General features: G+C 47.4%; 1 protein-coding gene and 1 pseudogene across 1 annotated transcript; one reads left to right on the top strand and one right to left on the bottom strand.

Moving 5' to 3' along the window:
• Window positions 1-3,169: 3,169 nt before the first annotated feature.
• On the bottom strand, window positions 3,170-4,103 carry LOC141998916 (olfactory receptor 14I1-like; annotated as a pseudogene).
• A 4,701-nt stretch (window positions 4,104-8,804) lies between these two features.
• LOC141998560 (olfactory receptor 14A16-like) lies at window positions 8,805-17,257 on the top strand. Its single transcript, XM_074971430.1, has 2 exons — window positions 8,805-8,833; window positions 16,270-17,257. The coding sequence occupies exon 2, from the start codon at window positions 16,295-16,297 to the stop codon at window positions 17,255-17,257; it is 963 nt and encodes a 320-aa protein (XP_074827531.1). The 5' UTR covers window positions 8,805-8,833; window positions 16,270-16,294.
• Window positions 17,258-26,015: the final 8,758 nt, after the last annotated feature.

Below are 26,015 nucleotides of genomic sequence, written 5' to 3'. Positions count from 1 at the left end.
GCTGAGCAGTGCCTAGAGCAATTGCTCAGGCGCCTAATCTCCTCCCTTTGAAGTCAAGGGGTATTAGGCCACATCTCATCTTTCATGACTTGAAATTGGTCCCCGGGATCCTTGTTGTTAGGACCTGCAGTAGTTTCCTGACAGGTGACACTGTCATATGGCTATGGCAAGGGTAGGGCTGGTTATGGGCTAGAGACACCTCAGGCTGCTTTTTGGTCTCTCTGAAAACACCCACCTCAGGTGTTGAGACTCTTGCCCTCATCTGACTCAGGGTGGAATCTCACGCTCCTTCCACTGTCAGACTGGTATCTAGGTACTCTATCTTACATACCAACCGCTTATCACCCTGCAGGTCCAACTGGCTTTCAGGCACCTCTTTTTCCTCATTCCAGGAACCTGTGGCCAGTGAAATTAACCGACGTCCATCTTAAAACAAAGTATTTTATTGAGCAATTGGAACAAACCTTTAACAATAGGTTTCAAAAGAACAAACAGCCTAAGCACATCTAATCAAAGTTCATGCTTCATGGCTTCAGCTGCTTACCTACAGTGGTCAGGTAGGACTTTCCCCCGCAATGCACTATTCGTCTGATTGAGTCTGTCCCCCCCCCCCCCCAACACATACACACACACCTTCCTCTGAAGCTGGAACTGGGGCACTGGATGAGGTGGACCAGTGCTCTGAGGTTGCCCAGCAAATCCTTTTTTCTAGATGCTTGGCTGGTGGGTCTGGCTCACATGCTTCAAGCCTGATTAATCACCTGATTTGGGGTGAGGAAGGAATCACCCTAGCTCGGATTGTCAGGGACCTTGGGGATTTTCACTTTCCTATGCAGCCTGGGGCCCGGGTCACCTGCTGGGATCATCTGGGCACGTTGCACCTAATCAATTCCCTGCTGTTGCAGGGGCCTCAGGCATTGGTGACACCTCAGTCTCTCTTGTTCTCTGCCTGTGGCTCTGTCAAAATTGCAAAAATTCCGACTTCATCACTGGCTCACACAAGGTCAGTCTGCTAAGGACTGAAATGCTTTAGTCTTACCCATGTTATTGTGCTCAATACAGGGATTAGCCGGGTGAAATTTTATGTCCTGTGTCATACAGGAGGTCAGACTAGATGATCTAATGGTCCCTTCTGGCCTTAAACTCTATGGAACTATGACACTATATTTAGTCCCATCTAAATGTATGCTTCTCTGCAAGCTGAGTGTGATGGGTCCCTCTTGAGTTACAGGAGAAGACATGAACCAACTCACATGCTCTTAGGAAGCCAAGAAGCTTCTGAGGCCCAGCCTGGTCTCATATTTTCACTGTGATTCGGTCTCCCTCTTCCAGAGAAATCTGGGGGTTTTGAAAGTCCCCATCCTCCCTATGCATCTGGACCCACGTACGGTATTGCTCAGTGGTGTGGAAGCTTCCTTCTGCCTCTGAAGGCTGGAATATCCAGCCGGGGCATCTATGTAACCCTTCTGACCATCAGAGTGGGCAGCAACAAGGGCCAGGTTCAATATCTAGGGGATCCATTCCAATAACACAATGCAAACCGGCTCGAGCCCCCACCCAGTGACCTGGGACAAATATATACCACCCCTGCTGGGCGCCTCCAAGAGGCAATACTTTCCCTCTCGCAAGCACATAGTCTGAGTGTAGCAAAAAGCCTTTTAATAACAGAGAGAAACATTATGTTGGGGAAACACCACCAACAGGATTCATAACACAACCCATGAGCAAAAAAAACCCCACCCCAAGCAAATTGGGGCATGCCCCTTTCCCTTTGGTTCTTGAGTCCAGCAACCCCAAATCACCCAAAGTCCCAAAAGTCCAATGACGAAAAAGTCTCTGTCCCTGGTCAGGGCAGCCCCAGAGTTCGAAAGTTTATCTGCGGAGCTTTACCTCCCAACCTGGGTGGAGATGGGACGGGTGTAAGAGGCACCTTACATGATCTGAAGCTGACTGCCCCACAGCTCCATAGGCCTTCGCTCCGCTCCGCTCCACCAGCCGCTCCCCTCTACTCCACGGCCCACAAGCAGCTCCCTCCATCCCACAAACTGCTCCACCAGCCTGTCCACAAGGCACTCCAGCCATCCCACAAACTGCTCCACAATATAGCTTCAGGCTCCCCCACTACTTAACACAACACTCAGTGATTTCAGCTCTTAGTTGGTTCAGCTCTTTGGTGAATTCAGCTTGTAGTAGGGGAGCCTCAGTGCTAGTGCACTGTTAGCCCAAAGTGAGCTCAGCAGCTTGTAACTAGACTTCTAATGAAATCAAAATTAGCTCTGATATTCCACAGTAGAGAAAGGAGAAAGTGCAATTAGCATATAAGGCCCTCACCAAGGGACCCATACCACCAAGTATTAATACTTGTCCCCAACCTCTCTCAATTCACAGAGTTTTGGAACCCATGACCCTTGCCTAGCGAGTGCCACTTAGTTGATGGTGAGTCCCTCCATCATAACAAAAGGCCAAGTACAGTTCCAAGCACAGTTCCCATAATCAGGGTAATAACAATTTATTCTTCCTGCCCCAATAACAGAGACACTGGGGATCCCACAGCAGCCAAAGTGACCATTTGGGCAGCTATGGCCTCATTCTAGGCGGGGTGGGTGTGCCTATGCAAATGAGATCGGCCCCTGAAGTTTTTTTCCACAACTTGCCACACCTCACCACCAGATGTCAGGGTGGAGCTCATCCTGACACTGCTTACACCTATATCCCATCTTGCGTGTGCCATTCTCTGGGTGGTTGGACCCATTCAGCTTTAATGGCTTGCAATCACTGGCTTTGTGACTGTATCTAGTTTGTGGGGGAAGGTGTTGGAACTGTCTGAGCCCTTCTCTTAGACCAACACACACAGCTCCTAAATCACATGTAGGGATACAGATTAACAAAGATGTCTTTATATATATATATATATATATATATATATATATATATATATATATATATGTTCTACCTCAACCACAAAATACTGGCTAGATGCAGGAAGCACTGGGGGAAATTCTCTGTCCTGTGTTCTGCAACAGGTCAGATTAGATGATCAAAATAGTCCCTTTCAGCTTTGTAATCTATGAGGGTCTGAAATGGTCAATTGGTCATGGTGAAACATGGGAATGGTTTTATTCCATCATGTGAGTTATCTGGACAATCTCTAGGAGCAAGGGGGGAGGGATTAATTTTTCTTCATGACAAATATCCTTCCTATCATTTCCTCCAAAGCATGTTTTATCGCCTTGTTTCTGAGGCGGTAAATCATGGGATTCAATCGTGGTGGCATCACGGAATAGAACATGGCCGCCAGCAGGTCCAGATACAGCGAGGACATTGATTTTGGCACTCATGGTGGTGCTCATAAATAAAGCAAACACACAATCAGGTGGGGCAGGCCGGTGGAAAGGGCTTTGTACCTGCCCTGTGCAGAAGGGATTCTCAACACCGTGGAGAAAATGTGAATGTAGGACACAAACATGGAAATAATGAACATGGAGCCAAAGACTGAGCAACAGACAAGAAGCAAAATTTCATGGTCATGTATATTAGTACAGGAGACCTTTAGCAGCTGTGCGATGTCACAGAAGAACTGACTGATCACACTGGACTCACAGAAGTGCAGCCTGAAGGTATCAACAGTAAGAAACAATGAATAGATTGTGTTGCTGACCCAACAACCAGCTGCCATCTGGACACATGCACTTCTGTTCATGATTTCTCTGTAAGGCAGAGGAAGGCAGATGGCTACAGAGCGGTCATATGCCATCACCGTGAGGAAGGCCATCTCTGTAGCAGCAAAGCACACAACCAAAAAGACTTGGGTGACAGACACATCCAGAGAAAGAGATCCGTCTGGTGTTGGTTAGGGAGCTGGCCATTGATTTAGGGACAGTTACTGAGATGTAACGGAGGTCTAGGATGGATAAGTTGTCCAGGAAGAAGTACATGGGGGTGTGAAGGTGGCGGTCAAGGGTTATGATTGTGACGATGAGAAGATTCCCCATCAGGGCTGCCAGGTAAATGACTAAAAGCACTGTGAAATGGAAAATCTGCAGCTCCCGAACATCAGAGAATCCCAGGAGGAGGAACTCAGACCTCGTGGTTTGGTTGGACATTTCCTGCCTGGGAGACGCTCTACAAAGGGGGAGTGTCACGGTGTCCCTGGGCGATGCTCTGTTACTGCTCCCCACGAAGCCAGGCAGGACTCTGGGGAAGTCTCCTTTCTGGGAGCAGACTGTCTTCAGGACACCCAGCTCACACAGCTTGCACCTTCCTGGGTCTGACCTTGGAGCATTCAGCATCCTCTGCCCCTCCGTGCGCTTCCCACAGCGAGTCCGCTCAGGCGGGGTCCTGGGGAAGCCAGAGGGTCCTGCCCCCCAACTCCGCAGTCAGATGTGACTCTCAGCCAGCCAGTAAAACAGAAGGTTTATTAGATGACAGGAACATGGTCCAAAACAGAGCTTGTAGGTGCAGAGAATGGGACCTCTCAGCTGGGTCCATTTTGGGGGGCAGTGAGCCAGACAACCACATCTGCACTTCACTCCACTCCCCAGCAGCCCCAAACTGAAACTCTCTCCAGCCCCTCCTCCTCTGGGCTTTGTTCCTTTCCCGGGCCAGGAGGTCACCTGATTCCTTTGTTCTCCAACCCTTTAGCTTTCACCTTGCAGGGGGGAAGGGCCAGGCCATCAGTGGCCAGGAAACAGGGTGTCAGCCATTCTCTGTGTCCAGACCCCTGCACACACCTGCCCTCTAGGGCTCTGCAATGATCATACACCCTTATCCCACCACCTAGATACTTAAGAACTGCCTAGGGGAAACTGAGGTACCCCCACACTATTCAGAGGAAACATTAAGAACAGTCCCACTTCGTCACAGGGAGGGGTTATGAAAGGAAGAAGAGAGAAATAAATATGATTAAAGTTATTGCTCTGCAGGAAAAAAGAATAATATTGGACTTTGAAAGGTGAAAGTGACTGTGTATTTTTTATAAATCTCCCTAAATATCATTGTCTTACTGTTAGAGCTATGGGAATAGTTTTCCGGCAGTCATTACCGGTGATCAATGTTGCTTCCGTGTCTGGATGATGTGTCCATCACAGCCAACTATTTTTTCAAACGTATTTGCTATTCGGAATCATTCGTCCATATTAATTAACCCTGGGCAAACCTACTGTCTTGAACTCACACCTTCATTTATGACAGAATCAGCCCTTACATTTCAAGACAAAAGACACAGAAATGAGCTTCATAATTTCTATATGCAGTATAAATAGCATTTCTACAGTCACGGCATTTCTGAATTCTGACGCCGTGGCTCTTGCACAGCCCCCTCCCCTTCATGCCCTGCCTTCAATGACCCCTCTGCAGACCCGTCCCACTCATACCCTGCCTCACTTACCCCTATGCAGCCCTGTCCCCTTCACACCCTGCCCCCAGTGACCCCTGTGTAGTGCCAACCCCTTATCAAAATGGAATTCAGAAAGGGAACATTTAGGATGAATATCTCAATGAAATCCATGAGCGTTAGCTGCATGAGCCTCTGGCTTATGCCCTGTATTCTATGTAATAGCAGAGCATTCCTTGGGTTGATTAAATGTAATCTGGACTAAATGCTGGAACTCTAGCAGAAGATTTTCCACAGTTACATGGAATATGGGGGACTGCTGCACCCATAGAAGAAATGGATGCAGTCCCACTGAAGCCAAAGGCGATCACCTTACTTGTGCTAGGGCTGCATGTTGCAGGCCACAGAATCTCACCCACCCACTCCTGTAATAGACCCCTAACCTCTGGCTGAGTTACTGAAGTCCTGAAATCATGATTTAAAGACTTCAAGTGATAGAGAATCCACCTTTTACACTAGTTTAAACCTGCAAGTGACCTGTGCCCCATGTTGCAGAGGAAGGCAAAAAAAACCCCCAGGGTCTCTGCCAATCTGAACTGGGGGAAAATTCCTTCCCGACCCCAAATATGGTGTTCAGTTAGACCCTGCGCATGTGAGCAAGACCCACCAGCCTGACACCTGGGAAAGAATTCTCTGCAGTAACTCCTGGAAGTTTGGCCCACATTCTTTGTTCCTGAATGTATACATTTACATTTAGTGGTATTAAAACACACATTGTTTGCTTGAGCCCAGCTTACCAAATGATGCAGATCTCTCTGAATCAGTTGTCCTATCCTCTTCATTATTTATCACTACCCCAATTTTTGTGTCATCCGCAAGCTTTTTACCACTGATGATTTTATATTTTCTTCCAGGTCACTGATAAAGATGTTCAATAGTGTAGGGCAGAGAACCAGTCCCTGTGGGATGCCACTAGACACACACACGCTCTGTGATGATTCCTCGTGTAGCATTACATTTTGCAATCTATCCGTTAGCCAGTTTTTCAATTATTTAACATGTACCATGTCAATTTTCTATCAATCTAGTTTTTTTAAGCAAAATGTCACATGGTACCAAGTCAAAAGCCTTACAGATGTCAAAGTATATTACCTCTACTGACCAAACTTTTAATCACTTAGCCTTTCTGGGCTTCAGTTCCCCGTCTCTGAAATGGGGACAAATAGCATTTCCCTGCTGCACAGCGGTGCTGGGAGGAGAAATACTTCAAAGGTTGTGACGTGCTTGGAATTCTACTGATGAAAAGTGCTAAGTAAGAGCTACGTGTTACTGTTCTGGAGTCTCTGCCTGGAAGATATGGCATGTTTCTATCGTTAAGCCTCCTCTCATAGTGTTCTCCCATTATAGCCGCAGCAGCAGGGCAGGGGGTGGGAGGGAGAGAGAGACCCGGCAGCTACTTCTTCCGAGCTGCTTCCCTGCCTCAGCCACTGCACACACAGGAAGAGACACGGTGCTGCCCAGATGCACCCGGCACCAGCTCTGTCAGCTCCTGGGATCTTCACTGAGGCTGGTCAACAATTTTCCGTGGAAACTCATTTCCAGCGGAAGCCTGGGTTTTCTGTTAAATTAATCTTTTCACTAAAAGTGTCGGCTTTTCTTCAAAGACTTGTTCTCAGAAAACCGAAAGCCCCCAACACCAAATTTTTGTGGCCCCAAAGCAATTTTTTTTTCCTGGCTTGGCCGGACATTTTCAGTGTTTTGGTTTTTCCTACAAAAATCGAAATTTTCCACCCAAAAATTTGACAGAAACAAAAATGTTTCCATCCTTGTCGTTGGCAGTGTTGTTGTAGCCGTGGTGGTCCCAGGATAGTAGCGAGACGAGGTGGGTGTGCTGATAGCTTTTATTGGACCAACTACTGTTGGTGAAAGCGACAAGCTTTCGAGCTTACTTAGAGACCTGAAGAAGAGCTCGGTGTAGCTCGAAAGCTTGTCTCTTTCACCCGCAGAAGTTGGTCACTTAAAAGGTATTACCTCGCCCACCTTGTCTCTCTTCATTCTGGTCAAAATTTTCCATGAAAAAAACAATATAAATAAATAAATAAATAAATAAAAATGTGTCCTGATCATTCCTCCTTTCCCCCAACCCTCAGCAATACATCAGAATACGTAGCCCCTTGTGGGCAAGGGACAAACTACCAGCCCTGACCAGATTCCAGGATGCTTTAGAGTGGAAAGAGATCTGGGAGAACATAATCAGAGCTCACACTGATGCCACTGAGCTCAGAACCCAGCCCTTGGTCAGTTACACATTAGTAAACATGCCTGTAGGGGTCAGTTGGTGTCTCTTGAGTCAAGATGTCCTCTGATCCTTATGGTGTGGTAAAAATCTCTTGTGCTGAAATGCATGGGCATCCCAATTAACCCTGTGACTTTTTTTCCTGAGACCATCAGTGGGAGCTGATACTATCTGAGAACACGGAGGGGACAACGACTTATGACAAGGGGCTTTCAGAGCTCATTAAGAGCTGTGAATAAAGTTCATACCGCATCTAGATGAAAACAGGCTCTTCCCACCCTGCCAGAGCTGCAGCTACTGGGTATGCAAATGGGTTGAGATCCGATCTAGCTGCTTACACAGGGGGCCCACCGAATACCAAGCCTTTGAGCCACTGAAGCTTTGCCAAGGGAATTTATTGAATTATGTTCTCGAAAGGGCATTTTAGGTAGGTACCCTGGAGCCCTGCAGGGCTCAGAATCAGGATTCTTCCAGCAGAGATGGAAAAAGTTCATCTCCCAGGCCAGCCACTAAATACAAAATTAATGTGAAAACATAAACACTGAGTGACGTTCTCCTGCCAGCTACCCTAGCTCAGCCCCGTTTTCTGAACAGGGCTGAGAGGAGAACTGGGTCAGCTGATTTTCATTGTCTCACCTGCATTTGGCTTTTAAGAATTCTCTCTTCAGACACTAAATGTTCCCCATTTGCTGCAATGAAACACCCTTAGAGCTGAGGGATATCTTTGGCTGGACTCACATCTCACTGATAATGGTGAGACCTGATCTGGAATACTGTGTGCAGTTCTGGTCTCCCATGTTTAAGAAAGATGAATTCAAACTGGAACAGGTGCAGAGAAGGGCTACTAGGATGATCCGAGGGATGGGAAACCTACCTGATGAGGGGAGACGCAAAGAACTTGGCTCGTTTAGTCTAACCAAAAGAAGGCTGAGGGGAGATATGATTGCCCTCTATAAATACATCAGAGGGACAAATAGCAGGGAGGGAGAGGAGTTCTTTAAGTTAAGCTTCAAGATGGAAACAAGAATAAATGGATATAAACTGGCCATCAAGTTTAGGCTCAAATATTGGCCAACATTTCTAACCATCGGAGGAGGAGTGAAGTTCTGGAACAGCCTTCCAGGGGAGCAGTGGGGGTAAAAAATCTAACTGGCTTCAAGACTGAGCTTGATAAGTGTATGGAAGGAGGAGACTGCCCACAATGGCATGTAGCTGATCTGTGGCTGCTGGCAGCAAATATCTCCAGTGGCTGGTGATGGGACACTAGATGGGGAGGGCTCTGAGTTACTACAGAGAATTTTTTCCCAAGTGTCAGGCTAGTGAGTCTTGCCCACATACTCAGGGTCTAATTGATTACCATATTTGAGGTGGAAAAGGAATTTTCCCCCAGGTCAGATTGGCAGAGACCCTGGGGGGGTTTCTCCTTCCTCTGCAGCATGAGGCAAAGGTCACTTGCAGGTTTAAACTAGTGTAAATGGTGGATTCTCTGTAACTTGAAGTCTTTAAATCATGATTTGAGGACTTCAGAAACTCAGCCAGAAGTTAGGGGTCTATTTCAGAAATGGGTGGGTGAGATTCTGTGACCTGCAATGTGCAGGAAGTCAGACTAAAGCTGATGTGCTGTGATAGAAGGAGGCAGGTCACGGTCCGTCTATAGGTGCGTGTTCTGTAAAAATGAGCCCCTTCGCTTTCCCATGGGGCTGAGACTCAATGACCTGGGGGAGTATGTGACTCCCTGATTTTAGAGCTGTAGAAGGGCTTTTGCTGCTCTCAGGATTCTGTCCATGTACTTTGGCTTATGTCCCATAATTGTCTCACTAGATCAGAGGTTGTGGTGATAGGTGGTCAGTCACGGCTGACCTGTCTCCTTCCTGACGTTCTGTTCATCATTCAGGGGGTCAGAATCCCTGCCCATGTCTGCAGTTCTCTGGGGTGCAGGGAGGATTCAGGACAATTCCCTCCCCCTCTCCAACAATCTGTGCCCGTGGGAGAGAAGGGTTGATTCCCCAAGGGCCCTCCTCCACTGGGAGGAGCCCGTGGCTCTTCTCAGGGCCATCTCCTGGGTCTCACAGGGGTTAGAGGTTCTTGATCCCCAATGCAGCCTGATGCCCTGTGGTTGGTGCTTAACAGAATGCGAGGGGCCTGGGTTGGAGCCTCACTAGTGGCCATGGCTTGTGTGTGTTACAGGGATCTATCGCTACGTAGCACCAAGGGAATCCCCTGGGTGGGTGAATCAATGCACAATTGTGTCTCAAGGGATCTCCCTGACTGATTGCCGAGTTTCTGAGAGGGGAGCCACTGGGTCAATGAGCTGGGAAAGACTCGCTCAGCTATTGCATGATCGAAGATGGATTCCTGGCTCCCTGTGGGAGCACAGAGTGGGAGTGGGGGTTTCCCAGCACCATTGCGAGTCAGGAAGCAGAAGAGCCCTGCCTTGGGTCGAGGACACGGTGAGCTCCTGGGCTTCATTACTTCACCCTACAAAAGGCTGGGGGCAACATCAGTAGGGTGGGGAGTGCTACCTGAGACCTCCACTGGGGCCACTATAGGGCGATACTGTCCCAGCCCCCCAATTTGGAGCCTGGCTTTGTGCAATCTGCCAAAGGTTTGTGCCGTGTTGCTTTTAGGTCTTTGGAGAGATATTCTCTGAGGGGCAGAGAAGATCCTTCCTGCAGGTGGCGCTGCTGGCCATCTATCACCCCCTGCTGCACCTCAGCCCGGCTGGGCTGGTCCTAGCCTTCTCCATCTTTGGGGAAACTGCCCAGCTGATGGGAATAAAGTGAGAGGCTGGATTAGGCTCAGGTGATTGGGGGTGGGACCCAGGGCCTGTTGCCTCTAGGCCCCAAAAAGTCATTCCTGTCCCATCACCATTCGATGTCCGGGAAGCAGCAAGGTGAATGAGTCAGAGCAGGTGCCTTGCTGGAGGTGAATTCAACTCCATGAGCAGGATGGACTAAGGGCATGAATTGCAGAGATGCCACAACCACCAAAACTCTAGTTCCAGTCAGAGCAGTTTGCATGCCCTCAACACCTTTGCAAACCAGGCCCTCAATGAGGAGCCAGGACCTCAACCTGCTAAGAGAAGGAAAGGGGAACACCCATATCCATGTACATCACCATCCCACTCCTCAGGGCCAGGAGCAGGAGTGGCCACTGGCTCAGCTCCCTTGGCTTGACGGAGCTGCTGAAATCCGGGTAGGATGAGAAGAGATGAGAATGAGCTGGGGACATAGCAGAATGGCAGGAGGGCCCCTTCCTTTCAGAGGAGAGTCCATGACCCCTCCACGGGGGAGCCCTTCCTTCCCTCCACACTGAGCACTTTGGTGCCTGGGTGCGGCAGGGGACTGCTAAGGGCAAGGATTGAAGAGCCAGCTATCATCCTGCCATGAGCTCTGGCACTCCTTTTGTCTTAGGGGGAGCCTGTGATTAACTTATCCTTAGTTATGTTAACTGAAGGGTGAATTCACAGCCATCAATCTCAACGAGGTCATTAGTCCTTCTCCGTATAATACCTATAAGGCAGCAACAGGAAACTGTTTGGGGGGATTATAACCAGGAGTGCAAGTAGGGTAGTACTCGCTGGTACGCAGTACCGGCAAGAGATTTTTAGCGGGTACGGGGTACCGGAAAGACTTGGGGCTTTCCCCTGCCTCTGGAGCGGGGGTGGGGCTGCACTCTGCTCCTTAAAGGGGCAGAATGCAGCTAGGGAGGACATTCATTATTTAAATGGCTTTAACAGCATAATACATATGCTAACAAACAAAGGCTTTGTTTAAGTTTGTTATCATAAGTTTTATGTGGTAACATTGGTCAGGAGTCCTCAAGAGGGGAGGGATGGAAGGTGTTTAAACAGTGTTTTTTATTCTGTTTCTCCCCATTGGTCTGAATTATCCCTGACATCCATACTGCATCACATCGAGTCCAGATCATCAGAGGAATGCCTCTGCTTGCACTGACCAGAGGATGTTTGGATTCTGATGTCAGCCCAGTTCTGCCACCTGATGGGAAACAGGTGTTGCCCCCAGTGTACCTAGAATTCTTCTTTGCAGCCAAACTAGTCTAACATGGATTTTGTTAACTGGAACTGGAGCAGCAAACAAAGAAAACAAATGACTCATTGCCCAGCTTTGTGGGTGAGAGAACTATAGGTGAAGATTATAATGCTGGACACAGACAGCCTTAAGCCAGCTGCCTCAGGAATCTGCCAAGAACTTTGCTGAAAAGATGTTCCTCATCTTTGCAACGGAGCTAAGACTTATCACACATCTGCCCACCTTTATTCGGATGAAGCTCCTTCTGATCTGACAGCTCAGGCATTGTCAGTTTTCATCCAGAACAATTTACAAACTTGGAACCTAATCCTGTAAACCCTTAATCATTCGATCAATCCCATTGAAGACAATGGGACTATTTGCATGACTATGGACCACTTCTGTGGACTGCTAAGAGTTTCACGAGTCTGTTCTGTTCCTATAAAGAAAGTTGAATCCCACATTGAAATGCAATGTTTGGGTACAATACCATAAAGCAGTTTAGGATACAGTTCTTCTTAAAATTTGTCTTTTAATAAGTCCTACATATGCTGAAATGACTCCTCACCCAACTCCCATATTCCATATAAACAAACTGAATACTACATATGTAGGTGGAAAGTGAGAAGTTAAGCATGTTGATGTTTGTATATACAAAGGGGGGGGGGTGTCGCAGGAGACGGGAAGAGCATGGGGGCCCTGGGATGGGGGTGTGGAGGAGTCACATAGAGGGTTACATGAGGAGGTCACATGCCCACCCCCCCTTCTGTCCCTCCCATGAGTGCAGTACCATCAAGGAATGATTTCTACTTACACCACTGGCTATAAATCAGGAAACCCCTTGGTCAAATGACCCCAGTTTTGGATCACTAACACTACCCTGAGACCCCTTGAGGCACACCGAACTTCAAAGCAATCTGAGTGACTGTTCGGATTTTAGAGCACTTACAAAGTTTAAGCTTTAAAGCATATAAAATGGCTGAAATGGAAACCCTCTGGCTGTTTTTCCATATTGGTGCGTGCACACTGTAAAAAGTGAACATTTTCTTAAATTCAGTTTGCGTCCCCTGAAGATAGAGTGAATAAACTTGACAGACTGAGACGCTTTTGACCCTCAACACATCAAAAGTCTGAGCTCTACCATTGCACAAAAAAACCCACCTAGAAAAGAACATTTTATCTCTGCAACCCCTAGCTCAAACGACTTTTTGAAAAAAAAAATCTATTTTTTCATGGCTTATATCTCCATAACCCCTTGCTCAAATGACCGATAATTCAATTTACTAATCCTATCCTGCACCCTCCGGAAGCACACCGATTTTCAAAGGAATCTGACTAAGCATGTCAATGTTAGAGGCCTTAGAAAGTCGACTTTTAAATGGTAGTCACAACACAACTTTAGCTATACTAGCACTGCTGCATCACTATAATATTGGTCAGTTCATTTACTGGCTGCGTACCCGTCTTTCAGATTTCTGTCTATAAACCATGATCTTGGAATATTCCATGAGCATTAAAACTGGATTGTGCTGTTAAACAATGAGAACGCTGATAGAGGAATACGCATCAAACTAGGCACCACAGTACAGACATTCACCTCATGTAAACTGGAACAGCTCCACAGCACTATGCCAATTTACACCAGCTGGGGATCTGGCCCTTCATATTTGTTCAATCTCCCTGATATACCCACAACCAGTGTGAATTAAACATTGTTAAAATGCCATGCAGCTTTGCACCTGCAGCCGAATGAGCCTTGCATTATAGTGTTGAATGCAGTAAGAAAAAAAATGTAATTGCTGAGAAAGAAAGAAAGAAAGAAAGAAAGAAAGAAAGAAAGAAAGAAAGAAAGAAAGAAAGAAAGAAAGAAAGAAAGGAAAAGTTCGTCCATCCATCCTAATAGAAGTGAAAGTTCAGATACAGAAAATCCTCCAAAGTTCTGTCCCTAGTGGGAATGAATCGCTCCTTAACATTAAAAGTTACACACTTGTAATTAATCCCATGGAACAAAGAACTAAGAAAGTGCGGACGGGTTCAGAACTTTTGTCTCGTCTTTGGTTTAAAAACTCACAGGCAAAGAATATGGATTTGAAACTGTGTAACAGGCTAGATCCCCAGCTGGTGTAAATCAGCCATTGCGCCATTGAAATCAAAGGGCCAGATCCCCAGTTGGCAAAAATAGCCCTAGCTACACAAGCTGAGGATCTGGTCCTTCGTTTTTAGTGTTTGCTTTGAGTACCTCTTCATGACCTACTTCAATCAGCCCAGCCAGCCTGAGCTGTGGGTTCGTCTGGTGGCTGTACTCCAAGAGCTGCTGATGCAATGCAGGAGAAAGGGGAGGGGGGGAACAAAAACAACAACAACAATCTCTGCTCACCCAGAGGTAATTATGTGGAATTAATGAAGGAACAGGCTATTTCAGGCCAGCTGAGGTTCTGGTGCCACTAGGCTTAGCGATTGTAGGTCACATGTCTGTACTATAAATATATCTTTTATTCTGCAATCCCTTTGGGACACCCTTTGAGGCTCAGCCCTGCCTTAATTTTAGTCAAGGGTCCTTCCAGGGATGCTGCCATTGTGTGAGATCCAGGGAGGGTGCTGTTCCCTGAGTTTAGGTTCATCTAGGGAAGGTTGTTAGGGTGGTTTGCTCCGGAGGTGAGATGATAGCTGGGCTCACAGCCCTGGAGACCAGATTCAGCTATTTAGCCCCAGAACAGGGACATCCCAGATTGTGACCATGTCTGGTGCCTGCACAAACCAGGATCAGCTCGAGAGCTGAGAGGGGCTTTCAGTCTCTGATCCCATTTAGTCCATCACCTCTCAGCCAAGCCTGTCCAAGGAGGGAAGCAGGGAGCACACATCTGTGGAGTCTGCTGTCTGCTAGGAACTGCAGAGAGACCCGGCAACTCAGGAAACAGCTTCTGGATAATATAGTGATGGGGGCATGATAGACAGATGGGATTATTTGAACAGAGGAGGATCAAATGCATCACAAGTTGGGAAAAAATCCACAAAGACCAGCACAGTAAGTTTCCTATTTCAATTAAATATGTGAGGGCATTAATATACAAGGCACATGTGAGAACATAAATGTGCATGACAATAGGAACTCTTGAAGAGTTTTACTATCAATTTAATCAAATACCCCGAGCACCAGTCAGACTTTTTTATTTGCTTATTTTTCAGCAGCAAAAATGGATTGTCCATAGAAATTGTGAAAACTCAAACGTTTGTTTCATCGTGGCAACTGAGAAGAAAACAATTTTAACTGAAAACTTTAATTAACACAAAAAATAACCTCTGCCATCCTTGGAAAAACAAATTAACACTGAAGAAGAAAACAATTTTAACTGAAAACTTTAATTAAGACAAAAATTAAGCTCTGCTATCCTTGGAAAAACAAAATATATATTGAGGATAGCAGAGACTTTCCATGAAAATGTGTTCAATTGAAAACCCAATTTGCCTTTGAAATAATTAAAGCAGAAAATGTCTGTCTACCCAGAACTGGAAACTTAGCTTTGAACCAAGGTGGGAAACATTAAGATTTTCCACTAATAACCACAATTTCAAACCCATTTGCTCTATTGCAACTGTTTCAAAGGGATAGCTCCAGGATGGTTAAACTGAATAAAGCAAAGTCGATAGCCCACAGAATATATTTTAAGCACTGTGAAGCTAAAAGACGGAGTTGAAGCCCGCAGACAAAACCGTTCTATCTTGACACTGCCCAAGGAGAGACAGAAGGTCAATGGGATTAGAACCTAGATCTCCTGCCCTAGCACCATATCTGCTGTCCGATATTGCTGCCACCTAAATGGCAGTGCTGTTGAGCGGTGCACAGAACATACACATAGTATGGCACGGTCCACCCCTCTAAGAGCTTCCAGTCCTAATGGACAAGGCAGAGAAAGGGAGGGAGGAGAAACAGAGGCACAGGGAGGGGAAGTAACCGGCCCAAGGTCACCCAGCAGGTCAGCAGCAGAACCAAGAACAGAACCCAAGTCTCCTGACTGCTACTGACCTACACAGCACAGACACAAAGTCACAGAGGAAAACAATACAACCTAGCAGTAACTGAGCGATGCTCCTAGCCCATCATCACACAGAGGTGGAAGTGCAGCTAGAATTGGTGCCATGAATCAATCTGGAAAGAGGTAGCAGGCCGTCTGTGTGGAGGAATCATCACAGACGAGCTGCCACATAGGAAGCTGAGTGAGTCAATGTCGTATTTCTCTGGAAAGTGGGAATCAGGCTGTTGTCATTTTAGTATGTTAGTTTCATGCCCAAGTTGTGGGCTTGCTGTTTGTCACAATAGGGAACCATCTGGGCTAGAATTGTTGGATTTGGATTGTACTTTGTCCCATCCTTCATACTGCATTTTATCTAAGGCTAGAGCCTCAGAAGGCATAAACTGACCCAGCTCCATTGACTTTAAGTGAAATAATCCAGTTTTCACTAATGTGATAATGCACCTGATTAGTGCTCTGGCTGATGGAAGTGATGGTGTGGTGCACCCTTGGCATTCACATCATGAGATATTACAGAGAGAGAATCAGGATCAATTCCTCTGGCACTCTAATCCTGACCATTGCCCTTCTCCTTCCCTCCACAGACATCACACTGAGGAAGAAAATGTCCAACCGAACCACCGTGACCGAGTTCCTTCTCCTGGGATTCTCTGATGTTCGGGAGCTGCAGATTTTACATTTCATCGTGTTTCTAGTGATTTACCTGGCAGCCCTGACAGGGAATCTTCTCATCATCACAGTTGTTGTCTTCGACCACCATCTTCACACCCCCATGTACTTCTTCCTGATGAATTTGTCCATCCTAGACCTCGGCTCCATCTCTATCATTGTCCCCAAATCCATGGCCAATTCCCTCATGAACACCAGGTCAATTTCTTATTCTGGATGTGTTGCCCAAGTTTTTCTCTTTGTCTTTTTTGTTTCAGCAGATCTTGTTTTATTGACCGTCATGGCGTATGACCGATACGTTGCCATCTGCCAACCACTGCACTATGAGAGAGTGATGAACAGGAGAGCTTGTATCCAAATGGCAGCTGGTGTCTGGATCAGTGTTTTTCTCTACGCTGCACTGCACACTGGGATCACGTTTGCAATCTCCTTCTGTGGAGGCAATGTGGTGGGTCAGTTCTTCTGTGAAATCCCCCAGCTCCTCAAGCTCACCGGCTCTGACTTGTACCTCAGTGAAACTGGTGCTATTGCTTTCAGTGTGTGTTTAGGTTTAAGCTGCTTTGTTTTGATAATTGTGTCCTATGTTCAGATCTTCAAAACAGTGCTGAGAATCCCCTCTGAGCAGGGCCGGCATAAAGCCTTCTCCACCTGCCTCCCTCACCTCACTGTGGTGTCCTTGTTCTTTTGCACTGCCACCTTTACCTACAGTCATCCCACCTCCAGCTCAGCCTCAGCTCTGGATCTCGTGGTGGCTGTTCTCTATTCCGTGCTGCCAGCAGTGATGAATCCGATCATCTACAGCATGAGGAACAAGGAGATCAAAGCTGCATTGAGGAAACTGATAAGGTGGAGGTTATTCACCAGAAATAATCTGTCCATTTTTTCCCTTTGGTTGTGATTTCATTCCGTGTTTCTTTATACATGTAATCCTCTGATGACATTATTATCTCCATGAGAACATGCTTTGCCATTTACTTATGCAGAAAGCTGTATTTAGACTGGTAAAAATGCAGACAAACACAACTCAAGTCAGTGGAGTTACTATAGATTTACACCAGTGTAGATAAGATTAGAATCTATCTATCTATCTATCTATCTATCTATCTATCTATCTATCTATCTATCTATCTATCAAGTTTTTTGTACTGCCACCCATCACCATACTCTCTGAGCACCTTCCACCTCAAATGAATAGCCATAATCAAGTCCCTTGTGGACTTCATGAGGTCTCTGTGTGTTCTTCTTTTGGGGGGCATAAACTCTGCTTGGATTCAGCCTGCAACCTTGGACTTACAGAATGGATGAGATCAGACGAGGGGAACGCATGTCTCAGGACCGTCTTCTTTTTGAAGATCTGTAACTCTTGAGGGCTTAATGCATAGTTTCTGTGGTTAAGAAATCCCTTGGCTCAACACACGTTCCTCGCCTTCCTGTCACATTCTTCTTAAAGGGGTTCAACTAGAAGCCCAGCATGAGCACAGCCTAGGTGAAGCTCTGGCAGAGTGTGTGTAGATGTCTGGGGGCTTGGGAGAACTCAGACACTGGTTTTGAGTTGTAAGGCAGCTGGACAGTGGCCTCCAATGGCCAAAGGAAGGGCGTCAGACCAGAGGTCTGAGTTTGGCAGTGTTTCCTAGAGCCCCAGAGCTAGTGACGATGAGACTCTACCCAGACGCAATTACCTTGGAAGTGTGTGGGTCCGCTTTCACGAGATGGGTGACTGTATAAGTGGGTACCGGGCCAGGTTGTAAAAGCTAGCTCGTCTGGCTTTTGTTTGGTTTTATCAGTTGGTCAGTTTGGCTTTAGGGTTGTTCTTTCCCCCTTCTTCGGGGGAAGGGAAATGATTGGTTACATGGCTGTTTCAGCAGTTTGCCATGTATTTGGGAGGCCAGTGTGTTCTCTCTTTGACTGGGTTTTCTGAGAGATCTGACTGTTTGCTTCCCACAATGATGAAGGGGTGAGAAAGAGTTCTGTAGCTCTCTGGATGACTGAGTTTCTGCTGAAATTATTATTTGAAGGCAGCTGGGATTGTATTGTATTAGTAACGACATGTTAGGGCACCTAGGGCCTCGGATAGGTATCTTTTAATTATATTAAAGCTAAAATAAAACTACAGCCACGCTCCAGGTGTCCAGACACCTGTCTCCCACCTCAGTCCCGGAGCAATTCACCATCTGGAGGGAAGATAGGGTTTTGTCTGCTAACTCGTGTGGGGCGCAATGGGTACGTGTACTCAGAGACCACCCATTGGATCTATTCCCATTCAAAATGTGGGTTGTGTCCTAACCACTGAGTGTCTAACCCCTGAGCTGTGGGGTATTCTGATGTGGAGCTTCCCCAGTCTCTCCCATTGAACCTGTTACACTTTGGATAAATACATAAGGAGTCACTGGGTGAGAGAGCGAGCGAGAGAGGAAAGAATAACTCTGCAGCCTAGTGGTTAGTATATATAAATAGCTAGATGTGAATGGGGACCGATTGGTAGTTTCAGGATGTATCAAAACTCATATTCCTCTCCTTGTGTTGGCACATACCAGTTTTGTCTCCTTTCTCTGATACCAGCGCTAGTCACAAGTTGTCATCTCTGAGTGTGTGTGTGTGTGTGTTATAATTTTCTCATGAAAAATTTAGACTTTTCAAAGAAAACCTCATAACAGGTTTGTTTGTTTGCTTGTTTGAAATCCCAAACCCAATTTTTGGGGGTCAAAGTCTGCCAAAAACTTTAGAAAAACTCTCTCTTTTTTTGCTCAAAATTTTTGGTTTTTAGGATTTCAGTTTTCCAGTGAAAAATCAATTCTCAAGAGAAAATTAGACACTTTCTGAAAAAAAAATCATTTAGTAAAAAGTCCAATTTTCCACCATAAATCTTTTGATGGAAAATGTTTAACCAGCCATAGGTGTGACTGTTTTTCAGGTACTGACAGTTCTCTTTACTGAGCACTGAGTGTGAATGGTGTACAGCGTACAGTGCTGTGATGCTGTGAATATGTATCTCTTTTTATCTACTAACCAACAGAGTCTGACACCATTATTCACATTGAGAATTCCCTTTTCCATGGGCAGTCCCATTAAAATCCATAGAGCTACTCAACATGAAGAAAGGTGGTAAAATCTGTCCCAAAGTGTATACTCAGTGTCATTCATACCTATTGAATTTAATTTCCCTTACTCCTGCAGAGACAACACCACCCTGGAGAGTCAACTGCAGTTCTGTCAACTATGATCTAATGCCAGTTGTAAATTGCATCTTCAATTACACTTGAGCAATGCGGGTAGTTTGTATTGTGCCATTTCCATTAAAGCACGATTTGCCAGGACCCCTCCCTCATGCAGGGCACAACATTGATGCATGGGGGGTTGTGTAAGCAACCACAAATCGGGCATATTCCAACTTTCACCATATATATATATGTATAATAACAGGGTTTTGGATGCAATTTAAATATATTGTGAAAGCAATCAGTGGCAGATTACCTCACGGTGGCCTGTGCCCTGGATGAATGGACTATAAGGTGGATAGAAAGCTGGCTAGGTTGTTGGGCTCAACGGGTAGTGATCAATGGCTCCATGTCTAGTTGGCAGCTGGTATCAAGTGGCGTGCCCTGGCCCCCGGCCAATTTGGAGCCCACGGAAAAATCTCCCCCCGCTGTGGCCCCTGGGAACTCTTGCTCCCCGTCGTGGCACTGGCACAGAGCTTCTCCAGTCTCGTGGCTGCAGTGGGGGAGCCCCCGAAAAGGAGCAAGCAGGGGTTGTAGCCATGGGGGAAGGGGTGGAACAGGGTGGGGCCATGGGTTGAAGGGGCGGAACAGGGCCATGGTTCCGGCTCCAGGGCCCCCCACTTGCTCCGTCCCAGGGCCCCAGGCAACCTTAAGTCATCTCTGAAAGCAATGATCCAGTGTTCATAGCTTCATAGTGTTCAAGGCCAGAATGGACTGACAGATAATCCACTTTGACCTCCTGTATGCCATAGCCCACTAATCTTCACCCACATACCCCTGCATTGAGTCAAATGACTTAGTTAAACTCAGCATTTCAGTCTTTGGGAGACTAAACCATTGTGTTCCACAGGCAGAGAACAGGAGTGACCAAGGTGCCACTAGAGAATATTCTCATGGAAAATTTTGATTTTGTGAAAGAGAATTTCACATTAGAAAATTGTTCCAGTGGAGAATTCCCAACCAGCTGTACCCAGAACTCATGGAGAGCCTATGGACTCCAGTGGGAAGAAGACTGGGACATTGCTGGGGTATAGCATCTAGGCTTACTCAGGCTGAAAGAAGAAATATTCCCCTAAGCAAGAATGCATTCACATCACAGAAAAGCAGAGATGGGCCCAAATCAAGACTCTAATCCACGCTGGGATCCCAAATTCCTCAACATTCAAGAGAGGAGCTTTTGGATCTGAGGTCATGGATCTGCCCTGTCACTACAAAACCCACCACTAGCTGGATGGACAGACAATGTCCCCATTGCAGGTTGGCACAATCTCTTTGAAGATGCAGGTCATGAGTATGTTCTGGAGACTGAACTCCCCTTTGCACTGTCCAGATGGGCTTCACAGGTCCGAGCTGGCTTACTGGTCCTTCAGAAGACTGCCCAGTTGGAGATAATTAGTGACAGCTCAGATGAGTGGAAATCATGAAATCAATGGGAGTTAGGCACATCTGAGGACCCCAGTAGGAACCTAGATGAATATTTAGGTTTCTAAATACCTAAAACTTTAGATAGTTTTCCACATCTGACTCCTCATCTCCTCCATTGACCCAGTGGAGGTTTATATCAGGACGTGTCATCATTCCTCAGGACACTTTATCAGACACAATCTCTTCCCATTCATGTCTCCGTGTTTAAATTCTGCAGAGTGTATAAAGGCTCAGGGATTCAGGTGTCAATAGAATAGAGGACGCAGGCCATGTGGAGAATTCCCTGGGCACAACGCCGACTGGGAGCGCAGAGCTGTGATTATCCCCAGTGGGCATTGCAGAGGATTCAGTAGTAAAACACTTGAGATTGGGTCAAATTCATCTGGTGAGAGCCCACTGGATTCCAGGGAGTTACACCAGGAATGGATTTCGCTCTGTGGGCTTATGGAGGAAATTGTATGCAGCATGTTGTACACTCAGGGCTGAAACAAGATGTTTTATTGGCTGCAGACTATACACTGATAACACTGAATGACCTGCTTTTTGGACAAAGGGCTTTCTTCCTTGTCCCCTCCCCTGCCTGTTCTGTTTTCCTTCTTCGTCAAACAGCCAGATCAGCAGCCCATTGAAGAGGCAGAAAGCTGTAATTTTCAAAGGTGCCTAAAGGAGTGCACAACTCCAGCTGAAACACTGTGGGACTTGGGTGCCTAAATCCCTTAGGCTCCTTTGAAAACCTCAGCCTGAAGTCTATTTCTCAAAAGAACATGTAGAAGCAGAGATTGTGGCTAGATACACTTCCTCCACATCCTGCCCCTTGCCAATGTGAGCCAGTCCTGCCCTGCAGGAACCCCTTTTGTGGGTGACAGGAGAATCCATTCTTATAGATTCACAGATTCATAGATACTAAGGTCAGAAGGGACCATTATGATCATCCAGTCCGACCTCCTGCACAACGCAGGCCACAGAATCTCACCCACCAACTCCTGCGAAAAACCTCTCTCCTGTGTCTGAGCTATTGAAGTCCTCAAATCGTGGTTTAAAGACTTCAAGGAGCAGAGAATCCCCCAGCAAGTGACCCAAGCCCCATGCTACAGAGGAAGACGAAAAACCTCCAGGGCCTCTTCCAATCTGCCCTGGAGGAAAATTCCTTTCCAACCCCAAATATGGCGATCAGCTAAACCCTGAGCATTTGGGCAAGATTCACCAGCCAGATACCCAAGAAAGAATTTTCTGTAGTAACTCAGATCCCACCCCATCTAACATCCCATCACAGGCCATTGGGCCTATTTACCATGAATAGTTAAAGATCAATTAATTACCAAAATCATGTTATCCCATCATACCATCTCCTCCATAAACTTATCGAGTTTAATCTTAAAGCCAGATAGGTCTTTTGCCCCCACTGCTTCCCTTAGAAGGCTATTCCAAAACTTAGACGATGGTTAGAAACCTTCATCTAATTTCAAGTCTAAACTTCCCGATGGCCAGTTTATATCCATTTGTTCTTGTGTCCACATTGGTACTGAGCTTAAATAATTCCTCTCTCTCTCTCTCCGGTATTTATCCCTCTGATATATTTAGAGAGAGCAATCATATCTCCCCTCAACCTTCTTTTAGTTAGGCTAAACATGCCAAGCTCCTTGAGTCTCCTTTCATAAGACAGGTTTTCCATTCCTCGGATCACCCTAGTAGCCCTTCTCTGTACCTGTTCCAGTTTGAATTCATCCTTCTTAAACATGGGAGACCAGAACTGCACACAGTATTCCAGGTGAGGTCTCACCAGCGCCTTGTATAACGGTACTAAAACCTCCTTATCCCGACTGGAAATACCTCGCCTGATGCATCCCAAGACCGCATTAGCTTTTTTCACGGCCACATCACATTGGCGGCTCATAGTCATCCTATGATCAACCAATACTCCAAGGTCCTTCTCCTCCTCCGTTACTTCTAATTGATGCATCCCCAGCTTATAACTAAAATTCTTGTTATTAATCCCTAAATGCATAACCTTACACTTCATCCTATTACTATTACTCCAGTTTACAAGGTCATCCAGATCCTCCTGTAGGATATCCCTGTCCTTCTCTAAATTGGCAATACCTCCCAGCTTTGTATCATCCGCAAACTTTATTAGCACACTCCCACTTTTTGTGCCAAGGTCAGTAATAAGAAGATTAAATAAGATTGGTCCCCAAACTGATCCTTGAGGAACTCCACTGGTAACCTCCCTCCAGCCTGACAGTTCACCTTTCAGTAGGACCCACTGTAGCCTCCCTGTTAACCAATTCCTTATCCACCTTTCAATTTTCATATTGATCCCCATCTTTTCCAGTTTAACTGATCATTCCCCATGTGGCACGGTATCAAATGCCTTACTGAAATCTAGGTAAATTAGATCCACTGCGTTTCCTTTGTCTAAAAAATCTGTTACTTTCTCAAAGAAGGAGATCAGGTTGGTTTGGCACGATCTACCTTTTGTAAAACCATGTTTTTTTTTTCTTATTCAGTGTTTAAACGTGCGTTCTCTTCCTCCCAACACACTAGTTTGCACCAGAGCCAACCTCACCTCCAGGCTGCCCCCCCTCAAACTCTCTGCTACCTCTGCTACTTCCCCTGGGGTGGCTGCTCCTGCCTCCCTACCTCTCCTACACGTCCCCACCCGTCAGCCTCTCACTGGGGATGACACAAGTCTGACATGCACCCCCAGTCCCCGCTACTGACCTAAGGAACCCCTGACCCACACTTGCTATAACCTCCGCACCCCTTTACCCCCCTCCCTACGGACCCAGCTCCCTCCAGGTCCCTCCTCCTCTGCATTAATTGTCTCGGAGCAGTTCATGATTCTCTCAAACATTCCAGTTCTCCTCAAAGACTTGCTGAATAATTCCTGTGCACTGTTGTTGGTCTGGAGCTCATTGGAGAGCACTTTATTCAGGTCATTCAGTGTACGAAATTCAAGATCCGATGGTTAGTTTGAAAATCAGGGCTCTTGGGTCCTATTCCCAATTCTGCCACTGACTGGCTGTGTGACCTAAGACAAGTCAATTCTCCTTTCTCAGTCTTAGCTTCTCCCTCTTTCAAGTAGGGATAATAACGGTCCACTCCTAGCTACCTCACGGTGGGTGGAGGATGGGGATCCTTTGGAGGGTGTCACTAGGAGTAGTGCATTCAAGGGCTAAAATCCATATGTTGTGTGGGCAGCAGCAGCCCCAGGAGCCCAGCCCTCGTTCCCATAAGGAGGCATCGCCCTGCCCGCTCACTGAGGACCTTCCAGCCCCCGCAGGCCAGGAGGTGGAAGGTCCCTGTCCCAGCACCGGCAGCTCAGCAGGGGACAGCGGCAGCACCTGGGCCTCTGGCAGCAGCCAGGCTGATGGAGGCCATTGCTTTGTTCCAGGTGAGGAGCCAGGCTGGGCTGAGGGAGGGGTGAGGACGGGATGTGAACACCCTGGGCCCAGACGCTCTCCCAGGGATATGGGGGGTGGGTCCCCAGCCCAGGTGTCTGGCCTGAGCCACGCGAACCCCACTGAGAGCAGCAGCAGTCACACAGCTGCCCCTTCCGCACGGGGACCTGGGGGTGGGGCATGAAGAGCTGCTGCCACTTTGGTCCTTGCTGCTCCAGGGCTGGGGGAATCGGCACCTCCCCTGGAGTCCTGGCCAGTGGAGCGGGGGCTCTGCTCTGGGCTTCTGAAGCTGTTGGGGGCTGAAGGCATCCCTGAGAGGGAGGTTTGGGGCCCAATCTGCCATGGGTGCCTGAGGTGGGAAGGGGTGTCTTTAATCCTGCTCTCCCCACCACGCCTCTGTCCTTCCCCCAAGTGGCAGCAGGCATCCCCCTGTTACCTTGTTTCCCTGGTGCAGGGACCCCCCTGGATTCAGAGCAGGAGGAAGGGGTGGACATGGCCAAAGATGAAGCTGCTCTCAAGGTCATCTGAGAGCAGCTCCAGTGCAGAGAAAAGGTACAAATGTTCCCCACCTGGGCTGGAACCAAGATTGCCCTGTCCCTTCCCAGCATCCCCACCCCCTGCCGAGCGTCTTGTCCCTCCTGATCCACCACCCCAATGGGGCCCCTTTACATCCATGATGTGGGACCCCCAAGATGGGGGTGTTTGTCCCACAACAGCTGAGGTCGTCTCCCCCCACAGGTACTGTTCCAGTTCCTGATCCTGCTTGTGTAGGAGTCATGAGGGATTTGGACAATAGGAGGGTCCCCACAATCCCCCATTGAAGCACTGAGAAGACAGTGAGACACTGAGAAGTTGAGACACTGAGAAGACACTGAGAAGACACTGAGAAGTGAGACACTGAGAAGACACTGAGAAGTTGTGACCTGAAGGGTACAAGCTGCGTCCTGGGGGAAAGAATCCCCTTCTAAAGCTCTGCCATCAATGACTCAGATATTCCCCCCTGCGCAAATGTCTCAGGCCCCTGGGGCTGGGGGCATGGGGCTCATTTGCAAAGCAGGTGCACCTGGCCATTGAGTCTGACCTGCCTCCTTTCCCCACAGCATGTCAACTTCTGGATCGTGTCCAGGGTGTCCCAGGAGAGAGCCAGGGCCATCAGGAGCAGCACAGCCCTGCTGAGATACACAGTCACCCTCCCTGAGTTTGATGTAAGTGACAGCTTCCTGACTCCAGGTGTAGGCGGGCTGGCTCTAGCAGGCTGCAGGATCTGCTGCTGCAGGGGCTGTGGGTTAGGAGGGTTCTTCATGGGGAGGCAGAGTCAGAGCAGGACTGAGCTAGGCTTGAGTCAAGTTCTTCTTGTCCTGGTTCAGTGTTGTCCCTGGGCCTTTAAGGGGACCATGCTCCAGCCCCTGCTTGGCATCCCAAAGCAGCTGCGGGCTCCCTTGGCAGCAGAGCAAATGAAGGGTCGATCTCAAGCTCCTCTCCCCCAGCAACTCCTGCAGAGGGGCTGAGGGGAAGGAGGCCTCTGGCCCAGGGGGGACAGGGAGCTGACAGGAAAATGCTGATGGAGTCCCCTCTGCTCTCCCTTCCATTAGATCTCAGCCGAGTTCCCTCGGAT

Source organism: Natator depressus, chromosome 14 (assembly GCF_965152275.1).
Source record: "Natator depressus isolate rNatDep1 chromosome 14, rNatDep2.hap1, whole genome shotgun sequence".
Classification (NCBI taxonomy): Eukaryota; Metazoa; Chordata; order Testudines; family Cheloniidae; genus Natator; species Natator depressus.
The sequence above is the reverse complement of the archived record's forward strand: the minus strand, read 5'-3'. Positions and strand labels throughout refer to the sequence as shown.

Coding starts and splice junctions, on each gene's coding strand:
- LOC141998560 (XM_074971430.1), top strand. CDS start 16,295: ATGTCCAACCGAACCACCGTGACCGAGTTCCTTCTCCTGGGATTCTCT.